We start from the raw sequence: 16,285 nt of genomic DNA, 5'->3' as shown, positions 1-16,285 counted from the left end.
CCCTTGACAATTCGATCGGCAGGCAGGACAGCGTAACGGGTGGTGGAGATTGCGCCCATTTCATTTCGATTTCTGCGCGACCCTACGATCCGGATACGGTGCATATACTGCTCAACTAATCGTGCGCTGTCGATTTCAAGGAGAAGATAATGTCTGAAAGGGTAATTTCAGAGCTGGAGTTTTTTTCAGTAACTGGTACAGCAGTACGAAGTTTTAAGGTGAACAGAGGAGAGCGAAGGTGGTGGATCTCGATGATTTTTCCATGAAGAGGGTTTCATCTTCCCTGAAAAGTGAAAACCCATTAAATTGAAACTCAATCGAGCAAACCGTCGCCACTGATCCCAAAGGAGAAGCTTTGCTTTAGAAATCACTATCTTTATTTCTCAAATCACAGACAAGCAACGGCAGCACTGAAACACCAACGGCACCGCGACACACACGGCACGAACTGAACGAAACAATCACCGACAACACAACAACATCACCGAAACAGAAGGAACATCACTGACACGCCAACATCTCGCTGCTGTCCTGCACGCGCGCCCTAGTGCAGTTTCTTGGCGAGCTTCTCCTGCTGCCCGCCTGCCGCAGGCCGGGTGGTGTCGTCGTCGGCGAGCGGCGGGCACGGCTTCTTCCTGTGCATGAACTTCACCTTGGGCTTCTTCTTGAAGAACGGCTCGGGCTCCTCCGGCGCCGGGGGCCTGGGCTCCGGCACGGGCGTGGGCGTGGGCGTCGGCGGGCCGTACGTCGGCGTCGGGGGGTTCGGGGTTGGCCTGGGCGGCGGCGGCGGCGGGCCGAACATGAAGTGCTTCTTCTTTTTGCCGCAGGCGCACGCGACGGGGGAGAACACCGTGTCGGCCGCGGCCTCGAGGTAGGTCGCGCTGGCGGTGTCGGCGGTGCCGTCCTGGCTCAGGCTGGGCGCGATCCTGGGCGGCGCCTGGCCGACGCACGGCGTATCGGGCGCGCTGTGGAGCTGCGCGAAGCAGTCACCGTCCAGGTTCCCGTCGTCGCGCAGGAGATCGGCGGCGAGAGGGATGCGGAAGACGCCGGCGTCGTCGAGGGGGCCGACCGCCTTCGTCTCGTAGGACTCGTCGGCGGCGGATTTGCACTTGATAGCTACCTGCAGGCCTGCAGCGCGCCAAGGGAACAAAATTTTAGTGTTCGCGGCCATACCAAGGGCCGCAAAAGTTGAGAGATGAGCGCGTAGACAGGCCTAATTGAGCCTGATTGAGAAATCCATGTGGCCCAATTACTATATTATACAATTATAAGTTGGTTAGAGGGACAGAAAGTCTCACAAAACATTGCAAGATGTGAATGGGAAGCGAAATATGTAATTCGCAACAAAAAGGTGTGTATTTGAAAAACAAAGAGAGAAGTGTGTCTAATATTTTATCGGTTTAAACTATTATAGTTTGTTGAAGATCACAGGATATTAGTTTCTGCAGCACCTTTTATATTCAGACGAGAATAGTTAATTTTCATGGCCGCCAACAGGACTAACCGAGAAGGGCAAGTGTACAAGCAGGCAATTTGCAGGTACCTTGGAGGGCATCTTCGGCATTGACACCGTCGGGGGAGCAGTCGAGGCACTTGATCGAGCCCACCACGACCGGCGGCGGCGCTGCCGCCTCGGCCTTCCAAGCCGCCGCGCCGAAGCTGACGGCCAAGAGCGCAGCGAAAAGAGCCGCGGCTTGAGGAAGACGAGTCCCCATGACGGAGCACCCCTGCTGCTGCTTCTTCCTCTTCCTCTTCCTCTTCCTCTTCTTCAGGAGGAGATACCTGAAGGAAGAAATGGCTGAGAGTTTGGATGGCGAGATGGTGCCTGGGTGCATGCGTATTTATAGGGCCCGGGAGGAGAGTGACCCTGCTGTGACCTGTGAGGCTGTGATACTGTGGCCGGCCGGCTCCGCGATTGAAGTCCGGGAGGGACAGGTACTGGCCGATGTCCATGAGACCAGCTCGTGCTGGCTAAAAAGTTTCTGCCATAATTCAACGGATTTGTGCAGATTTCCAATGGAGTCCCAGTACTGATTTGATCATTCCGTCCGTGATCTCTCCCTTTTTTTTCCCTAACCGCCAACCTGTATGCAATTACACCGAACTTTTGCGTTGATGTAGCTACAGCAGAAGAATTTGAGCCGCCGACAGAAAGATTCAGGTTCATTTCGTTTGAGAGATTGCCGTCAGATACTAGAAGAAAACAAACAAAAAAACTGCTACGTTCTGCACAGAGATATCATCATCGTGTTACGAAAAATGCTTCAGAAAACCATCTTTCTATTCCAAATATTACGCTAAGCTTCAAAATCAGTGTCTTCATGGTTCTAGAGCCGGCGTTTGAAATTTGAAAGCCTATCGCCAACGGTACAGTCCCCTCACCACTGTGGTGTGCTTCATCTGTCAGGGTGGCTCATAAACGTCGCACGGCGCATGGTTTGCGCGTGACGGGGGAGGAACGGGGGAGGGTGGGTTGCAGCGACCATGTGCATGCCGTCGCCGATCGAGCACGGAAACCATACCGGCCGGATTGTACCTTGCTCGGGGTCGGGCTAACTGGAAAAAGCGTCGGGTGGGAAAGGAAATGAGCGGTGACAGCGTTGTGGCAGCGGGCAAGTAAGCGAGCATGAGAGGAGCGTAATGGCCGCTTAACATTTCGGTTCGTAGCAACATGCCGCACGGCGAACTGATACGATGAGCAATTTCGCAGAGCAGCCATTGAAGAGTTAGGCTAACACTGTGTCGTCAAGGACTGCAGAAATTGGTCGTAGTGCCTACCTTACCTTTTCTTTTTCTCGAGATACGAGTGCCTACCTTACCTGGAGAAGGAATCGAGCGAACTGACGAAAAGAGCGGTTCTTGGTCTCGCAACTTCCAATCGAGCGATGTTGGGTTCTGACGAGCCGAAACCAGGGAGAATGATGGATAGAATGATGGAGATAGAATGATGGATGGAATGATGGAAATGGGACTCAGATAGGGTAACAGAGTGAGAAGGAGAGCAAGTCGAACAAACAAAAAAATAAATGGCCAAAAGTAATCTCCTCTAAGCCCTAGGATTAATAAAGAAGTCGCTGTAACTTACAAACAGGACCCTGCATGCTGCAACTAAGTCTCTGGACCTCACAAACAAGCCCTTACACCTCTAACTAGCCTCTTTTATAAAGGGGGTCCCAAGCTTTAGGTCCAGACCTAAGATGCACCCCCAACGGTAGCCCCTCAGCTATTCGGTCTTGGCTGGTACAACAAGACCGAGTAGCTGATCCTGTTAAAAGAGGTATATCCACAATTCGGTCCTCTAGTTGCAAGGAATGTCCTTTGCAACTTAGATATGTGCGCCTCACTAAAAACTCCATCCAAAAATCCAGTGGGAAAAAAGGGCATGGAGAAAAGAGCATGCATATATTTTGATTTACATGCACAAGTGCCAACTTTAGATCCTTCAGTGTTTCGATTTTTCAGGCAACTTCGCTCTCCAGCTTCGATCAGCGAGTGGCTCATCTTCTGATATAGTCGAAGTAGTCATGGGTGAAGGTAGCCGCAACGTCTTCAAGTTTTTTCTCATGAGCACCGGATAAGACTCCATCATATAAGAAGGATTGGTCCTCTGGTACACCCCAGCCTCTCTTGGTTGGTGTTCTTGAGATAAGCTTCGCATGTAGTGGAAGTAGTCGACGTAGATGACATAAAAGTTGACATAGTTGTAGTAGTGATCGAAGGTGATGCAGTTGCCATGCACTCGAGCCGTTGAAAGTGATGATGAGGCGGCGAGCCCTTTGAGCTGAAGTAGTAGCGAGAGAGATGTCGGAGGGGAAGCCGAAGGTCCCGGCGAGCCCCTCAAGCTAAAGTAGTGGTGAGGGTGACGTCGGAGGCGAAGCCGAAGGTCCCGGCGAGCCCCTCAAGCTAAAGTAGCGGCGAGGGAGACATTGGAGGTGAAGCCGAAAGTGATGGCGAGCCCCTCGAGCCAGAGTATCGGTCGAGGCGGAGTCGTTGACGATGCCGAAGGTGACGGCGAGCCCCTCGAGCCGGAGTATCGGCCGAGGCGGAGTCATTGACAATGCCGAAGGTGACGGCAAGCCTCTCGAGCCGGAGTATCGGCCGAGGCGGAGTCATTGACAATGCCGAAGGTGACGGCAAGCCTCTCGAGCCGGAGTATCGGCCGAGGCGGAGTTGTTGACGATGCCGAAGGTGACGGCGAACCCCTCGAGCTGGAGTATCTGCCGAGGCGGAGTCGTTGACGGTGCTGAAAGTGACAGTGAGCCCCTCGAGCTAGAGTATCGGCCGAGGTGGAGTCATTGACGGTGCCAAAGGTGATGGCGAGCCCCTCAAGCCAGAGTATCGGCCGAGGCGGAGTCGTTGACGGTGCCGAAGGTGATGGCGAGCCCCTCGAGCCAGAGTAGTGGCGGCGATGAAACTTTGAGCGCTAGGCTTTGTCGAATCTACAACTTAGGTGAAGTTGATTCGACGATTTGTACCTGGAAGAGGTGATATGTTTGCAACGGGTGTAGAATGGTTCAGCGACCATTTTCTTGAAGTTATTCAACAACACAAGTGTTTTTTGCATTTTTCTTTTTCTTGGCCGAAAGTGTTTTGGCTTCGTATCCTTTAGGATCGATAGCCTCTTGGCTTTTTTTTTACTTATTGCATTTTTCTTTTTGTTAGCCGAAGGTGTTTCGGCTTCTCATCCCTTAGGACCGATAGCCGCTTGGCTTTCTTGTGCTTGTTGCACTTTTCTTTTTCTTAGCCGAAGGTGTTTTTGCTTCGCATTCCTTAGGATCCATAGCCCCTTGGATTTCTTTTGAGGTCATAAGCCTCTTAGCTCCTCGTAGCTATTTTTTTTGCCATGCATGATGATGTGGTCATGCAATGAGATGATTTGATGTATACTTTTGATGCATATGAATGGAGATGAATGCATTTGCAAGGATATTGCAAGGTTTGTCATTTTCAGATCCTTGAAGTTGATAAGGACCGAAGGTCAAGACAGTGCTCTTAAATGTTAGAGCGGATGAATTACCATTGTTAAGGTGGAATCCAATTGTTGATGAGCATTATTATAATGAAAGTCAATGACTGATGAACACCAAAAGAAACCAATCCAATAACCAGTAAGAGCCGGAGGTCAATAAGAGATATGTCTTGATAAAAATCCATATACTGTGAAACCAATGGATCAAGCACTTAGATTTGGGATGAAAACCAATATTCATGCGAAATGAATGCGAAGTTCTAGCATAAAGGAGTTAGCCTAAGCCGGAGAAGGAACTTTTACCTTGAATAAAACCTGCATGTTAGTGAAGGCAAATTTTATTGCATAAGAAATGTATAACTTTCAAAAACATCTCCTCTGACTGAGTGTTTTGGGTGAAGTCTAGATTGGAGGTCGTAAGGTGTTTTGGCTTCAAGACCCTTAGGTCTGGAAGCCCCTTGCCATTCAAGTGCTTAATGTACTTTTAGATAAGTATGCAGAGTTTGCGAGGCATGCGAATTTTACTAACTTATACAATTGGAGCATTCAAGATGTGATGGTCGATGTTTGCAATTCTTCGTTGCTTCGACCCGAGATAAGCTGAAACACTTAGACAAAAAGCAGTTAAGCATCGCAAGGTAGATAAGCATCTCTAGGTGTGGTACCTTCGGGATATTTTGCTTGGAGTTCTCTAGCACATTCTTTGCTTGTAGAGGTTCTTAGCTCGAAGAAACAGCGATTTAAGGTTAGGGCAGAAAGCTTGTAAATGACTTGGTCCCTCAAGGACCTTCTAACCTCAATTTTCAAAATATATTCTTTGCTTCGGAAGATTGCTTGTTTAGAGAGAACAAGATCTAAGGTGAGCAACAGTGGTCCTATAAATGACTTGGTCCCTCAAGGACCTTCAAACTTCAATTTCTGAAATATATTCTTTTCTTCTAAAGATTCTTTGCTTGAAGAGAGCCCGCATCCATGACTAAGAAAATCCAATTAAGTCAGGGATTTTCATCCCAACCTTCTCTAGAAGTTAATAAAAGCCATAACCTTCTCTGGTGGTTAATAGAGATTTAAAAACCAATATGGTGATAACCTTCACCATAATCTTCTCCAAAAGCTCTAACCTTCTCTAGGTCAATGAAGGTAGAAAACCAATAGAGTCATAACCTTCTTCAAAAACTCTGACCTTCTTTAGGTCGTAATCATAAACTTCTCCAAAAAGCTAAGTATGATAACTCTGCATTTTTTGAAGGAAAATTATCCTCAAGAGAGGAGTTAGTGATTTAATTTCACTATGTAGAACAAACTTAGTCGGAGAACTATAAGCTTAGAGAACTTAAAACATACAAATACAATAACAGATAAATAATAAGTGAAGTTTTTTATAGGATACACCCTGCAAATATAGAGGTTAGTGAGAAAATTTCAATAAATAAGATGAAAATGGACTGTAAAGTTTTTTTTTATCATCACTAGCGATAAAGAATCAGCAAGCCGATGACCTTTGTCATGGCTTCTGAAAATTATAACTTCTCCGGAAGTCAATAGAGACATAACACCAAGAAGGCAATGACCTTCGATATAACCTTTGTGGTTAGCACAATATTTGCAAGGTAGTCACGTGAGTACCAGAATTGACTTATTGGAAAGGATGCTCATATTGTAAAGGTCCCGAAAGGTTTTTTAGACATTCTTAATTGCCGAGTTTGAGAGAGGGTAACCTTAATTAGTTTGATAAGGTACTTTGTTCAGCAAAGATAATGGGACATCTGAAATCCCATCTGAAATAAAGTACCACTCACTCTCGTTGGAATTTTCTTCATGACGAGATATTTTCCCAAACCTTCGCTGGGTACTTAGTAGAAAAATCCAGACTTTCTTCAAGGGCCAATAGAGATGCAGTATTGAGAACCCAATAACCCTTTCTTGCGGCAGCTCAAGATGGTAAATATACTTTTTATTCGAGTGCCACAGTTCTGCATCCCTTGGAGCGAAGGTAGCTTCCATAATGGGTTAGGTAATCCCAACAGTTCATAAAGAGGTGAAAAATGTAAAGATGGTAAAAATGAATTTAGTAAGTATTTTAAAGGATACATCCTGCAAGCACAGATGCTAGCTTAGAGAGGACTTATATCCATATGTACTTAGATAGTGTACGAGATACAAGTTTAGGAGGAAACCACAAATTGTAGGGAGTGTTTTTGCTCTTTTTGCTGCTAGGTTATAGGCTCCGTTGTTGCCGAGAGCTCTGTTTTTCCTTTTTTTTATATATATTTTTATAGCCAAAGACATCTAAAAGAGGACCGAAGCCCACTCCAAGATGCATAATAGCTGATTTGATAGAGAGGTAACCTTCGGTGGATGAGGTAACGTTCAAATCCCGCTTGGTGCACATGCATTATAATTGCTTTTACGTACCTTAAGGTTGCTAAGCAAAGAGAAGCGTTCCGCTTTTTGTCAACCGAAGGTTCTGCAACACTTGGAAAATCATATTAGCCCGTCCTATAAGCTTCGATTATGTGCTCATGATTTTTGTCAGGTTTGATAAAAAGGATGAAACACATATTTGATCGGAGGTCAAGTGTAAGAATTTTGGACTTTTGCAATCCAGTGATAATCTTCGCTTGATGATGGTGGACTGAGGGGTTGACGCATGCATGCATGCATACTTTGTTTGATGCGGAGCCTGCGTGCGGAGGTTGAGCTCGAAGGACGAAAGTACGCACATGCCGCGAGGTTGCTGCTCGTCCCGGAGGTTGAGCTGTCAGCGGAGGTTGATGTTGGCCGAGAGGGTTCAACTCGCCGTGGAGGTCGCTGAAGGTCGCGAGGGTTCAACTCGCCGCGGAGGTTGCTGACGGCCGCGAGGGTTCAGCTCGCCGCTGATGACCGCGAAGCTTCAACTCGCCGTAGAGGTTCCGAGCTTGCCGCGGAGTTGCCGACGGCTGCGAAGGTTCGGCTCGCTGCGAAGGTTGCGAACTGCCGCGAGGGTTCAGCTCGCTGCGAAGGTTGCGGACGGCCGCGAGTGTTCAGCTCGCCGCTTTGCCGCGGATGTTGTGCTCTATGCGGAGCTTCATGAGCTCGCCGCGGAGTTTCTGCCAAGCTTGTCGTCGAGGTTACGCTTGCTGTGGAGATGGGCGAAAGCTGCGGGGCTTGCTGCCGCGGAGGTCGACGTTGGCCGTGAGAGTCCGGCTTGACGTGGAGCTGCTTTAGCTCGCCGCACGTAGGTTCTTGCCGGCAGATCTGATGCGCAGCTATGTTGCCGCGGTTCGTGCGCAGCCTCGCGAGCCCCGAAGGATGACGCATGCGCTTGCAAAAAGAAATGGTTGAAAGAGATGCATGCATACACATGCAATGCACATGCACATACGCAGTACACATGTAAATTGCTACGCCATAGTCGGACGGTAGCTTGTGCGGCAAATCAAAGCATCAAGATGATTAAAAATTATGTTTTTACTTCTTGCAATAAACCATCGTGGGTTAGTAGATTAAAGTAATGCGTATGAAAGAAAGGGACGTGACCTTCGATTGTAGTTGGGCTGTGTTTTGTTCCTCTGTCTAGAACAACAGCTCTTACTTTAGTGCAACTACCTTAGGAGCTTGGACAGGAGCTTCGATCGGCTTCATGTCTGGGTAAACGGGCTTCATGCCAGCACGGCCCGTGCGCCGTCGTTCACGCCGCACACGAAGCTCCCCGCCGTGGCCGCCGCCTGCGAGGCCCTGGGCTCCGCACCACCGCGGGAGCACGCCGGCGCGGCTTCGAGTTGCGACAGCTTTGCGGCATGAACACGACAGATGCTTCATCTTCATTGTCTGCTTGATAAGAGGTGGAACGCACACCGAGACGCGGATGATACTGCCGCCTTATGCATGCATGCGGAGGTTTCGAGAGCATGTAGAGGTGCTAGATAGTGTTGTCTTTATGCTTGGTGGCTTCGTATTGTATGCAGATGCAACGGGTGATCGATCGAAGGTTAGAGACGATGTCAAGTCCTTGAGTTCTCTCCCCTCGGCACCTTCGGAGGTAAGCGGCAAAAGGCAAGCGGTTTCACATGCATGCAGAGGTGACGGCCGCAGCTTCACTCCATGTGCATACGATACGCTGCCTCCTTTCTCCTCATCTCGGGTAGCAGCTTCACTACTGTACGAAGGTCATCAGTGGCTTCGCTGCGTTATGTGCACTGCCTGTGCTCGGAGGTGTCGGGGCGCTTTGGTTGTGCTTGCTTGTGCGAGATGAGCTTGCTTGGATGTGACCTCGTTGCCTGCATTCTTGCCTTGTTCGAAGGTGTTGGACGTGTTCTTGGCTTCATGCCTCTCGGCATCCGAAGGTGTGTGCAGGTGATCGATCGAAGTAGTTGCTGCCATGCGGAGGTGCAGTGCTTGAATTTTTACTTCAACATGCATGGCGCTGTTCCGAGATTATCCAACGAAGGTTGGGCCATGAGGATGGTGATGATGGCCAACTTGCTTGGTACCTTCGATCGGTGGTGGATATTGTTAGGCAACATCGGATTGCCTAAGGCCATGAACTTCACTCTCTGCTTCTTGTTTAGATATTGTCTCTCTACTGAAAAATAAAGTGTGCCGGGCACGGTGCCATCTCTCTAAATAATCCTCTTTGTGGTGCCATCGAAAGTGTTTACTCAAGCTGACACCATGATAGGCGCCTCTGTTGGGCTCGGACGAGCCGAAACCAGACAGAATGATGAAAATAAGACTCAAGCTCAATATACTAACCTTAGAGTAGCAGAGTGAGAAGGAGAGCAAGTCGAATAAGCAAGAGAACAAATGGTCAAAAGTTCTCTCCTCCAAACCCTATGGCTCTATTTATAAGAAGGAGGAAGCAATTGCTTATATTTATTCCATCGGTGAGGTCAAATATTACAAGAAGGTCCCTACTATTAACAAAGGAGTTCTTAGAACTTACAAACACAAACAGATCCCTGGACGCTACAACTAAGTCTCTAAATCTCACAAATAAGTCTTTAGACCCCTAACTTAGCCTCTTTTATACACACAAGGGGGTCCTTAGCCTTAGGTCGAGACCTAAGACGCACCCCCAACAAGCGAGAAGATGGTTAAGAAAAAAAAATTGTGTGGCCCAAAAGCATAGATAGAATGGACTGGGCTGGTGCAGGCCAAGGAGACGGCCATTTCGGTTTCAGCCTCCACCGCCCCAACAGTGCTTGAGAGTTGAGACCACTGGGCAGCCTCGTCCCTCTCGACCCTTCTTTCCCCTGCTACAGCGACCACTGGTGAAACAAGGACGATAACTCGTCTCCTCCATCGATTCATCACCCACCTCGCCTCTGGCGCCCTTGCCGGCATCGGAGGAGAAGGGGGATCAAGCGAATCGACGGCGGATCTACTTTTCCCTACACCTAGTACAGCTAGATAGTAGGTAATTCTACTAGTGGCGCCAGTTAGTTGGCTACCGGTGCTTTTCATCCTTTGGAGCAGCGTTAGAGTTCGCGGCGACGGCACGGCTGGCGCCTTCGTCAGCACAACCACCGCCTCCCTCTTCGACAGTGATCCATGGAAGAGAGGCTGTCCTTGGAGATGATGTGTCGCTGCCCAAGCTGTACCTTCCTCTTAGATGGAGATGAGGAGGAAGGCGTCTTGGACACCGACCTTTCCTCTGCTCCGTCTCGGAGGTATGCTTCTTCCGGTGGCTTAGGGCTCAGGCCACAGGTGCTTTTGTCCCTCCTAAGCATCTTCGGCAGCTGCGTTTGTGGTGGCACGACTGCTGGAGCTGCATCTATGAGGTATGTCTGCTCCTACCTTGAGAAATCGGGTTGGAGTTTCTCTACTGGTGTCACTTCGCTGCTAGTAGATTTGGAGTCGCCGGCAGTTCTTGGGGCGCCAGGTCTCCTTCGTCTAGGCGATGGATTTACTAGGCGTTCAGCATTTCAAGCGTACATCGATTTCTTCGATGTGCCAACTGCTGCCAAGGTTGGTTTCAAAAATCTAGATGTGGCTTCTTCGGAAGCTTCTTCGTCGAGCTGGAGTTCGGCTTCAAGTCACAAGTTCGCCATTTTTTTCTTCCACGGAGGGAGCGACGAGGAGCGGCTCCGTTTGCCAGCAACAAGGATTACCTTGGAAGCGCTACAAGGACTTGGTTATAATTTTCCTTCTTTTAAGGATGTTCTTGTAAGCTATCAATATAAACTGTTATATCAATAAAAACTAGCAAGGTGGCCCGCAACTTTTAAGGTTTTTTCTATTTATATTTTTCTGTTTCTTACTTTAACTGAAGAGGTGTATTTGGTATTTTATTTACCTCTGGTATGCTAGCCGAAACTTTCTGTGTATAGGCATTCATAGCAATCATCGATTTTTAATTTGCTTTGTTCCATATAATTTTGGCATATTTTAATACTTTAACTTGCAATATCTAAATTTGAGGATTGAATTGAGTATCAGGTCATCTTAAATATAGGTGCATATTGTAGCACGTAATATCTGAGTTTGATGATTAATAGTAATATAGGATCACCTTGAATACACATTTATCTTTTTTCAAATATTTTATTTATAGTTATTAAATATATTTATATATGTGTGTTAGTGATATTGTCGAAGCCTACAACTTGTAACTTAGATGTTGGACTTCAAATTTTGCCTTGCAATAATTTGATTATTATTTAGCGAAAGGATCTCTAGCCTAGTTATCCTAGTTGGTTGTTAGATCATATGAGTAGCATCTAACAGGTGTAGACGTGACTTGCAGTAGGAGTGAATTAAAAACATGCATTGATAAAATAAAATGTTATATTAAAAAATAGGCTGAGGCCTCCCTTTTAACTTTGGTAAAAAAATATTTTGTTTATTTATTTTCACTTGTCGTTGCAAAACTAATATATATATGGTATATAAATATATTTTTTATTTTATATTATTATTCAGCCCAACCTATTAGTATTTTTTTCGCACTTTGGTTAGTGTACATTTTTAGTCTTTCGACCATCTAACTATGTAATTGGCTCACTACAGAGTTGTATCATCTCGGCGATGGATAATTCCAGATATGTTTTATGTTTTTATTGTTGTCTCTAACTGTTTTCTTCATTTCCATTTTCTCCACCTATTTTGCCGATTTCTCCCTCTGCCATTTTCTTCCTCCACACATTTGAAATCGATTAGTGTGTTTCGCGTCCGATGCACCTAGGAGAAGTTCCCTGTGAAGTTCAACTCGGCTACTGAGTTTAGATTGTGCGTCAGAGCTTGCTTTTTTTTCTAAGCAAAGAGGAACACACATTTGAAATTGATTAGTGTGTTTCACGTCCGATGCACCTAAGAAAAGTTCCCTATGGAGTTTGACTCAATTCCTGAGTTTAGATTGTGTGTTAGAGCTTGCTTTTTTTTTCCTAAGCGAAGAGAAGCAGTGGCAGTGGCTATTGGAGGCATTTATTGTGTATCATAGGCTATCGACTTAATTAGCCAGATAATGCTTCAATTGGCACGGTGCTGATGTCTTTCTTGGCATCTTTGAGGAGGGTTAATATTATCTGTAAAATATTTTAGGAAGAAGCAGCGTTTTTATTCTAATTGTACGAAAGGTGTTTGTTTGTTTGCCGTACAATATTTTTCTTAAATGGTTGTTTAACGTGAGCAGTATGTCTCAAGTTTCCACTGTTGTACTACTCTGTTAAATCTGATACATAAGTTTTAGTTGTTGCATAGCATATACAACACTAATTTGATACCTTGTTGTTATATTTTTGTAGCAATATCTGATTATACACTCCCATTCACGAAAAGTATATGTTCGAGATGATATTTTACAGGAGAATTGTGTAGGCAATAATCTAAGTATGCAGAGCATGTATCTATAACTGATTAGAGGATCTCTTTGTAGACAATGTTTTAAGCCTCATTTTCTTACTGGTCCCTTTCCAAGTACATGCATATATGTATACGTTATAAAATATGAAATATTTAAATATATATGGTAAGCCAATCCCTGTTCTTTTGTCACGCGGTAGCTTTAGCTTGAATTGGATATGGACTTTTTTTATTAGTTTAGATCATTTTATCTTTATTAAATTTGATATAGATTCTTCTTATTAGTTTACACTAAAAAAATTATCCGAAACTTGGCGTGGGAGTGGGTTTTCCCCGCACATGATTCTGTATTGCCAAGCGCGCCGGGGTCTTCAACTTTGCAGCTCAAGACGATTGATTTAATGCTGCTGCAAAGTGATACTAATTGCTATGTCTACGACAATCTCGCATGCATGCAAATAACTGATATCCGAACTGCTAATTATTGCTGAATACATGGATATGATTTGCTTACGAACATTGCTTTTGAATTCCGGGACGTGTATTCCCGTAACACTAATTGCTAATTATATTGTTGAATACATGGGCATGAGTTGCTAAGTGCTAATTTGGCCGAATGCTACATGATTCAGTGAGTTGAGCATTATGTTGATACACGATTCAGTGAGTTGATCATCCTGTAACGGATCATTCGACATGCTGAGAGCCTGGAGCATGATATCTGGTTTTCCACAAAAATCTTATTTGGTGAACATTCGTCGCAATCGTTGCTAGCAAACGCCGTCACATGCGGCGTGAGGCCGATGCTTAGGACTCAGGGGAGAGGAGAGCGGACTTAGAAAGGATGACTGGCAGTGGTGGTGGTTGCGTATTGTGGACGGCGAGATCAGCTGCGATGGCGCTGCCGGTAGGGTGGTGGATGACCTATGGTGGGCGTTGCTGCCGGCGGAGGGGAGCGACGGCAGCAGTTAGGAAGGGTGGGGTGGTACGGCGCGGCAGCGAGTCGCCGCCGGCCGCAGGTGGCGGTGGAGGCCTGCGGCGGAAGGGGCAGCGAGCTGCTCGGGATGGAGCCGGCTGCTAGAGACACATGGAAGAAGAAGATGAAAAGAAGGAAGAAAGAGACGGGTCCTGCTGCTGTCGCTGCTACGGGTATATATTTTTGATATATTGATTTTATTTATTTTAAAATTTTGAATTTATATATGTATTGTTAATCGTAGTTCACATGAATTCTTTGGATAAATCTAGACTATTAGATCTTCGTAAAATCCGACGATGTAAATCTTTTTTTTTAAGATCAATGTAGGAATTTCTAAGGATAAATCTAAACTATTTGATCTTTGTAAAATGACGGTGTTAATTTTTTAGATTAATATGAAAATTGACGAATGTGGTGGTTTATTTTAACACTCCCTTATTAATATTAATATAATAGATATACAACCCGGTTTCTTTAAGAGAGAGAGAGAGAGAGAGAGAGTTGAGACCACTGATAGATTGCTGCATATGGCTAAACAATTTGCAATTTCAAGTGTACAACAACACCCCACTAACACATCAGCAAAAGCACCACCCCAAACACACAACGAATACGTCTCCCGGCTGCTTGTGCCGGAAACTAGAAGAATTTAGCAAACCACAACCACTTTCACGCGTGCTTGTCTCCAATTCAGATACCCAGACCCATGGCGACGGCGACGCTGAAACCCAAAGCAAACGAGATCCCAACGAGGCTGCATCCATGCTTCAGCGCCCCACTGTCGTACGGGCTGTTGTCCACCAGCGGCTGGTTGCCGAACCCGAACGCCTGCCCCACGCCGGCCCCGGCCTGGCCCTGCCCCGCGGCGGCGGCGCCACCGAACTCATCGGCTTCCTGCGGCAACGGCGCGAGTGGCAGCTCGGGCTGAGGCAACGGCGCCAGTGGCAGCTCGGGCTGCGGCAAAGGCCCCAGCGGTGCCTCGGGCTGCGCCACGCCGGCACCCTCGACGCCGTTGCCATCGCCGAACGGCAGGTCGCTGCTCCCGTGCCCGATCGGCTCGGCGAACGGGGGCAGCGCGGAGGCCAGGCCGGGCGATCCGGGCATCCCGCAGTGCTGCGCGGCGCGGGGCTCGTCGCTGGCCTTCCACGCCAGCTCCCCGCCCTTGTCGAGGATGCGCATGTCGCCCTGGTCCACCAGCTGCAGCGTCTCCAGGAAGTTGTGCTCGTCGGAGCTCGCGTCGTGGGTGTGCCACACCGAGGTGCTCCCGTCGAACACCTCCAGCCCGTTCCACGAGAAGACGAGCGCGCACGTGTTCACCGTGCTCACGGCCAGGCACTCCGACTCCCACACGCTCCGGCCCTCCGCGCCGGGCGCCGCCGTGTCCAGCACCTCCACGTAGCAGAAGTCGGCGCCGAGGCCGCCGGCGCCGGAGGCGGTCTGGCTGCGCATGAAGTAGGCCGCGTACTTGCCCGACGGCGAGGTCAGGAACAGCACGGGGTTCTCGTCCCAGTGCGGCGGGATGCTCGCCAGGATCTGCTGCTTGGTCACGCGCTGGATCGTGCCCGCCGGCGGCGCCGTCGCCGCGGCGTGGGACGGCAGCAGGAAGGCTATCGCGAGGCACATGGCAAGATGGGGGAGAAAGCTAAGCTGCATGGCTGCTGGCCTGGGGTTTGGCCACTCGTGCGCTGGTCTCAGGTGGAATGGAAGTGATCGATCCGTGTGTGTTCGTTGCGCTTTATGCTGGTGCATGGGCTGGCGGGTCTCCTTTATAACGAGAGATGGAGATGGAGATGGAGTGGTACAGTATGGTGATGGTGTAAAGGCAACGTTGAGTGGTTGACGTTACCGGCTCCAATGTTTCAGTGGGAGATTAGGAAAGAGGAGGAGCACAAGACTTCGCTAGGAGATTTGTTAGGGTTTGGGCGTTGACTAGTGCCACACGTCCATCCGGTTGATGCTGGGGATTCTTAGAAATATGATCTAATTTTAATTGGACAGCTGAGAATGGAGCATACGTAGCCAGGGTATGACTGAAAACTCTGAATCCCATTCTGACGGAGGTGCCCATTTCAACGTTGGATCAGGTTGCAGGAAACTTTATTGTATGATTCTAGAACACTATTTTTCTCCTTGATACAACACGGACTAGATCGAACTGGTCAACTCCATTTTAAGTTGTTTACATACCATGTTTCCACCTAACCACTCCACCGATGGTCGAATTCGATTATTAGAATTGCATTTCTTCCCTAAATCACACGTTGATGCAGTCGTAACAGCCTGAACAATTCGCGAGAGAAAACAAAAACCGTGAGCTGTGCCGAGTTGGGCCCGTAAACAAACTATCCGCAACTTGGTTTACTCTAGGCCCATGAACCACACTAGCATATCTATTGGGCCTTGATTTAGTAGTCGCACTCGTCGTCATGGGCTGGAGAAAATCCTCTCATCCTTTTCTTTTTGCGAGGCACCTCCACACTGCACTGCACACGATTTCTCTCTCGAAAAATGGGTGATTTTTTTTATAGATAGATTAATGAAAAAAATGATAATTT

At 47.6% G+C, this 16,285-nt stretch overlaps 2 protein-coding genes across 2 annotated transcripts; both read right to left on the bottom strand.

Moving 5' to 3' along the window:
* Positions 1–354: 354 nt before the first annotated feature.
* On the bottom strand, positions 355–1,794 carry LOC112877306 (proline-rich protein 4-like). Its single transcript, XM_025941557.1, has 2 exons — positions 1,544–1,794; positions 355–1,128 (listed from the first exon to the last, which is right to left on the bottom strand). Exons 1-2 carry the CDS (start codon positions 1,713–1,715, stop codon positions 545–547), a joined length of 756 nt encoding a protein of 251 aa, XP_025797342.1. The 5' UTR covers positions 1,716–1,794; the 3' UTR covers positions 355–544.
* A 12,437-nt stretch (positions 1,795–14,231) lies between these two features.
* On the bottom strand, positions 14,232–15,452 carry LOC112877092. The gene has a single exon (XM_025941298.1). It carries the CDS (start codon positions 15,381–15,383, stop codon positions 14,421–14,423), a length of 963 nt encoding a protein of 320 aa, XP_025797083.1. The 5' UTR covers positions 15,384–15,452; the 3' UTR covers positions 14,232–14,420.
* Positions 15,453–16,285: the final 833 nt, after the last annotated feature.

The sequence above is a fragment of the Panicum hallii genome, chromosome 9, assembly GCF_002211085.1.
Source record: "Panicum hallii strain FIL2 chromosome 9, PHallii_v3.1, whole genome shotgun sequence".
Classification (NCBI taxonomy): domain Eukaryota; kingdom Viridiplantae; phylum Streptophyta; class Magnoliopsida; order Poales; family Poaceae; genus Panicum; species Panicum hallii.
This window is presented reverse-complemented; position numbering and strand designations above follow the sequence as displayed.

Bases quoted from the DNA above. Each gene is read 5' to 3' on its own strand.
- LOC112877306 (XM_025941557.1), bottom strand. From the start codon at position 1,715: ATGGGGACTCGTCTTCCTCAAGCCGCGGCTCTTTTCGCTGCGCTCTTG. The intron at 1,129-1,543 runs GTACCTGCAAAT...GGCGCGCTGCAG, and splicing joins TGCCGAAGATGCCCTCCAAG to GCCTGCAGGTAGCTATCAAG.
- LOC112877092 (XM_025941298.1), bottom strand. From the start codon at position 15,383: ATGCAGCTTAGCTTTCTCCCCCATCTTGCCATGTGCCTCGCGATAGCC.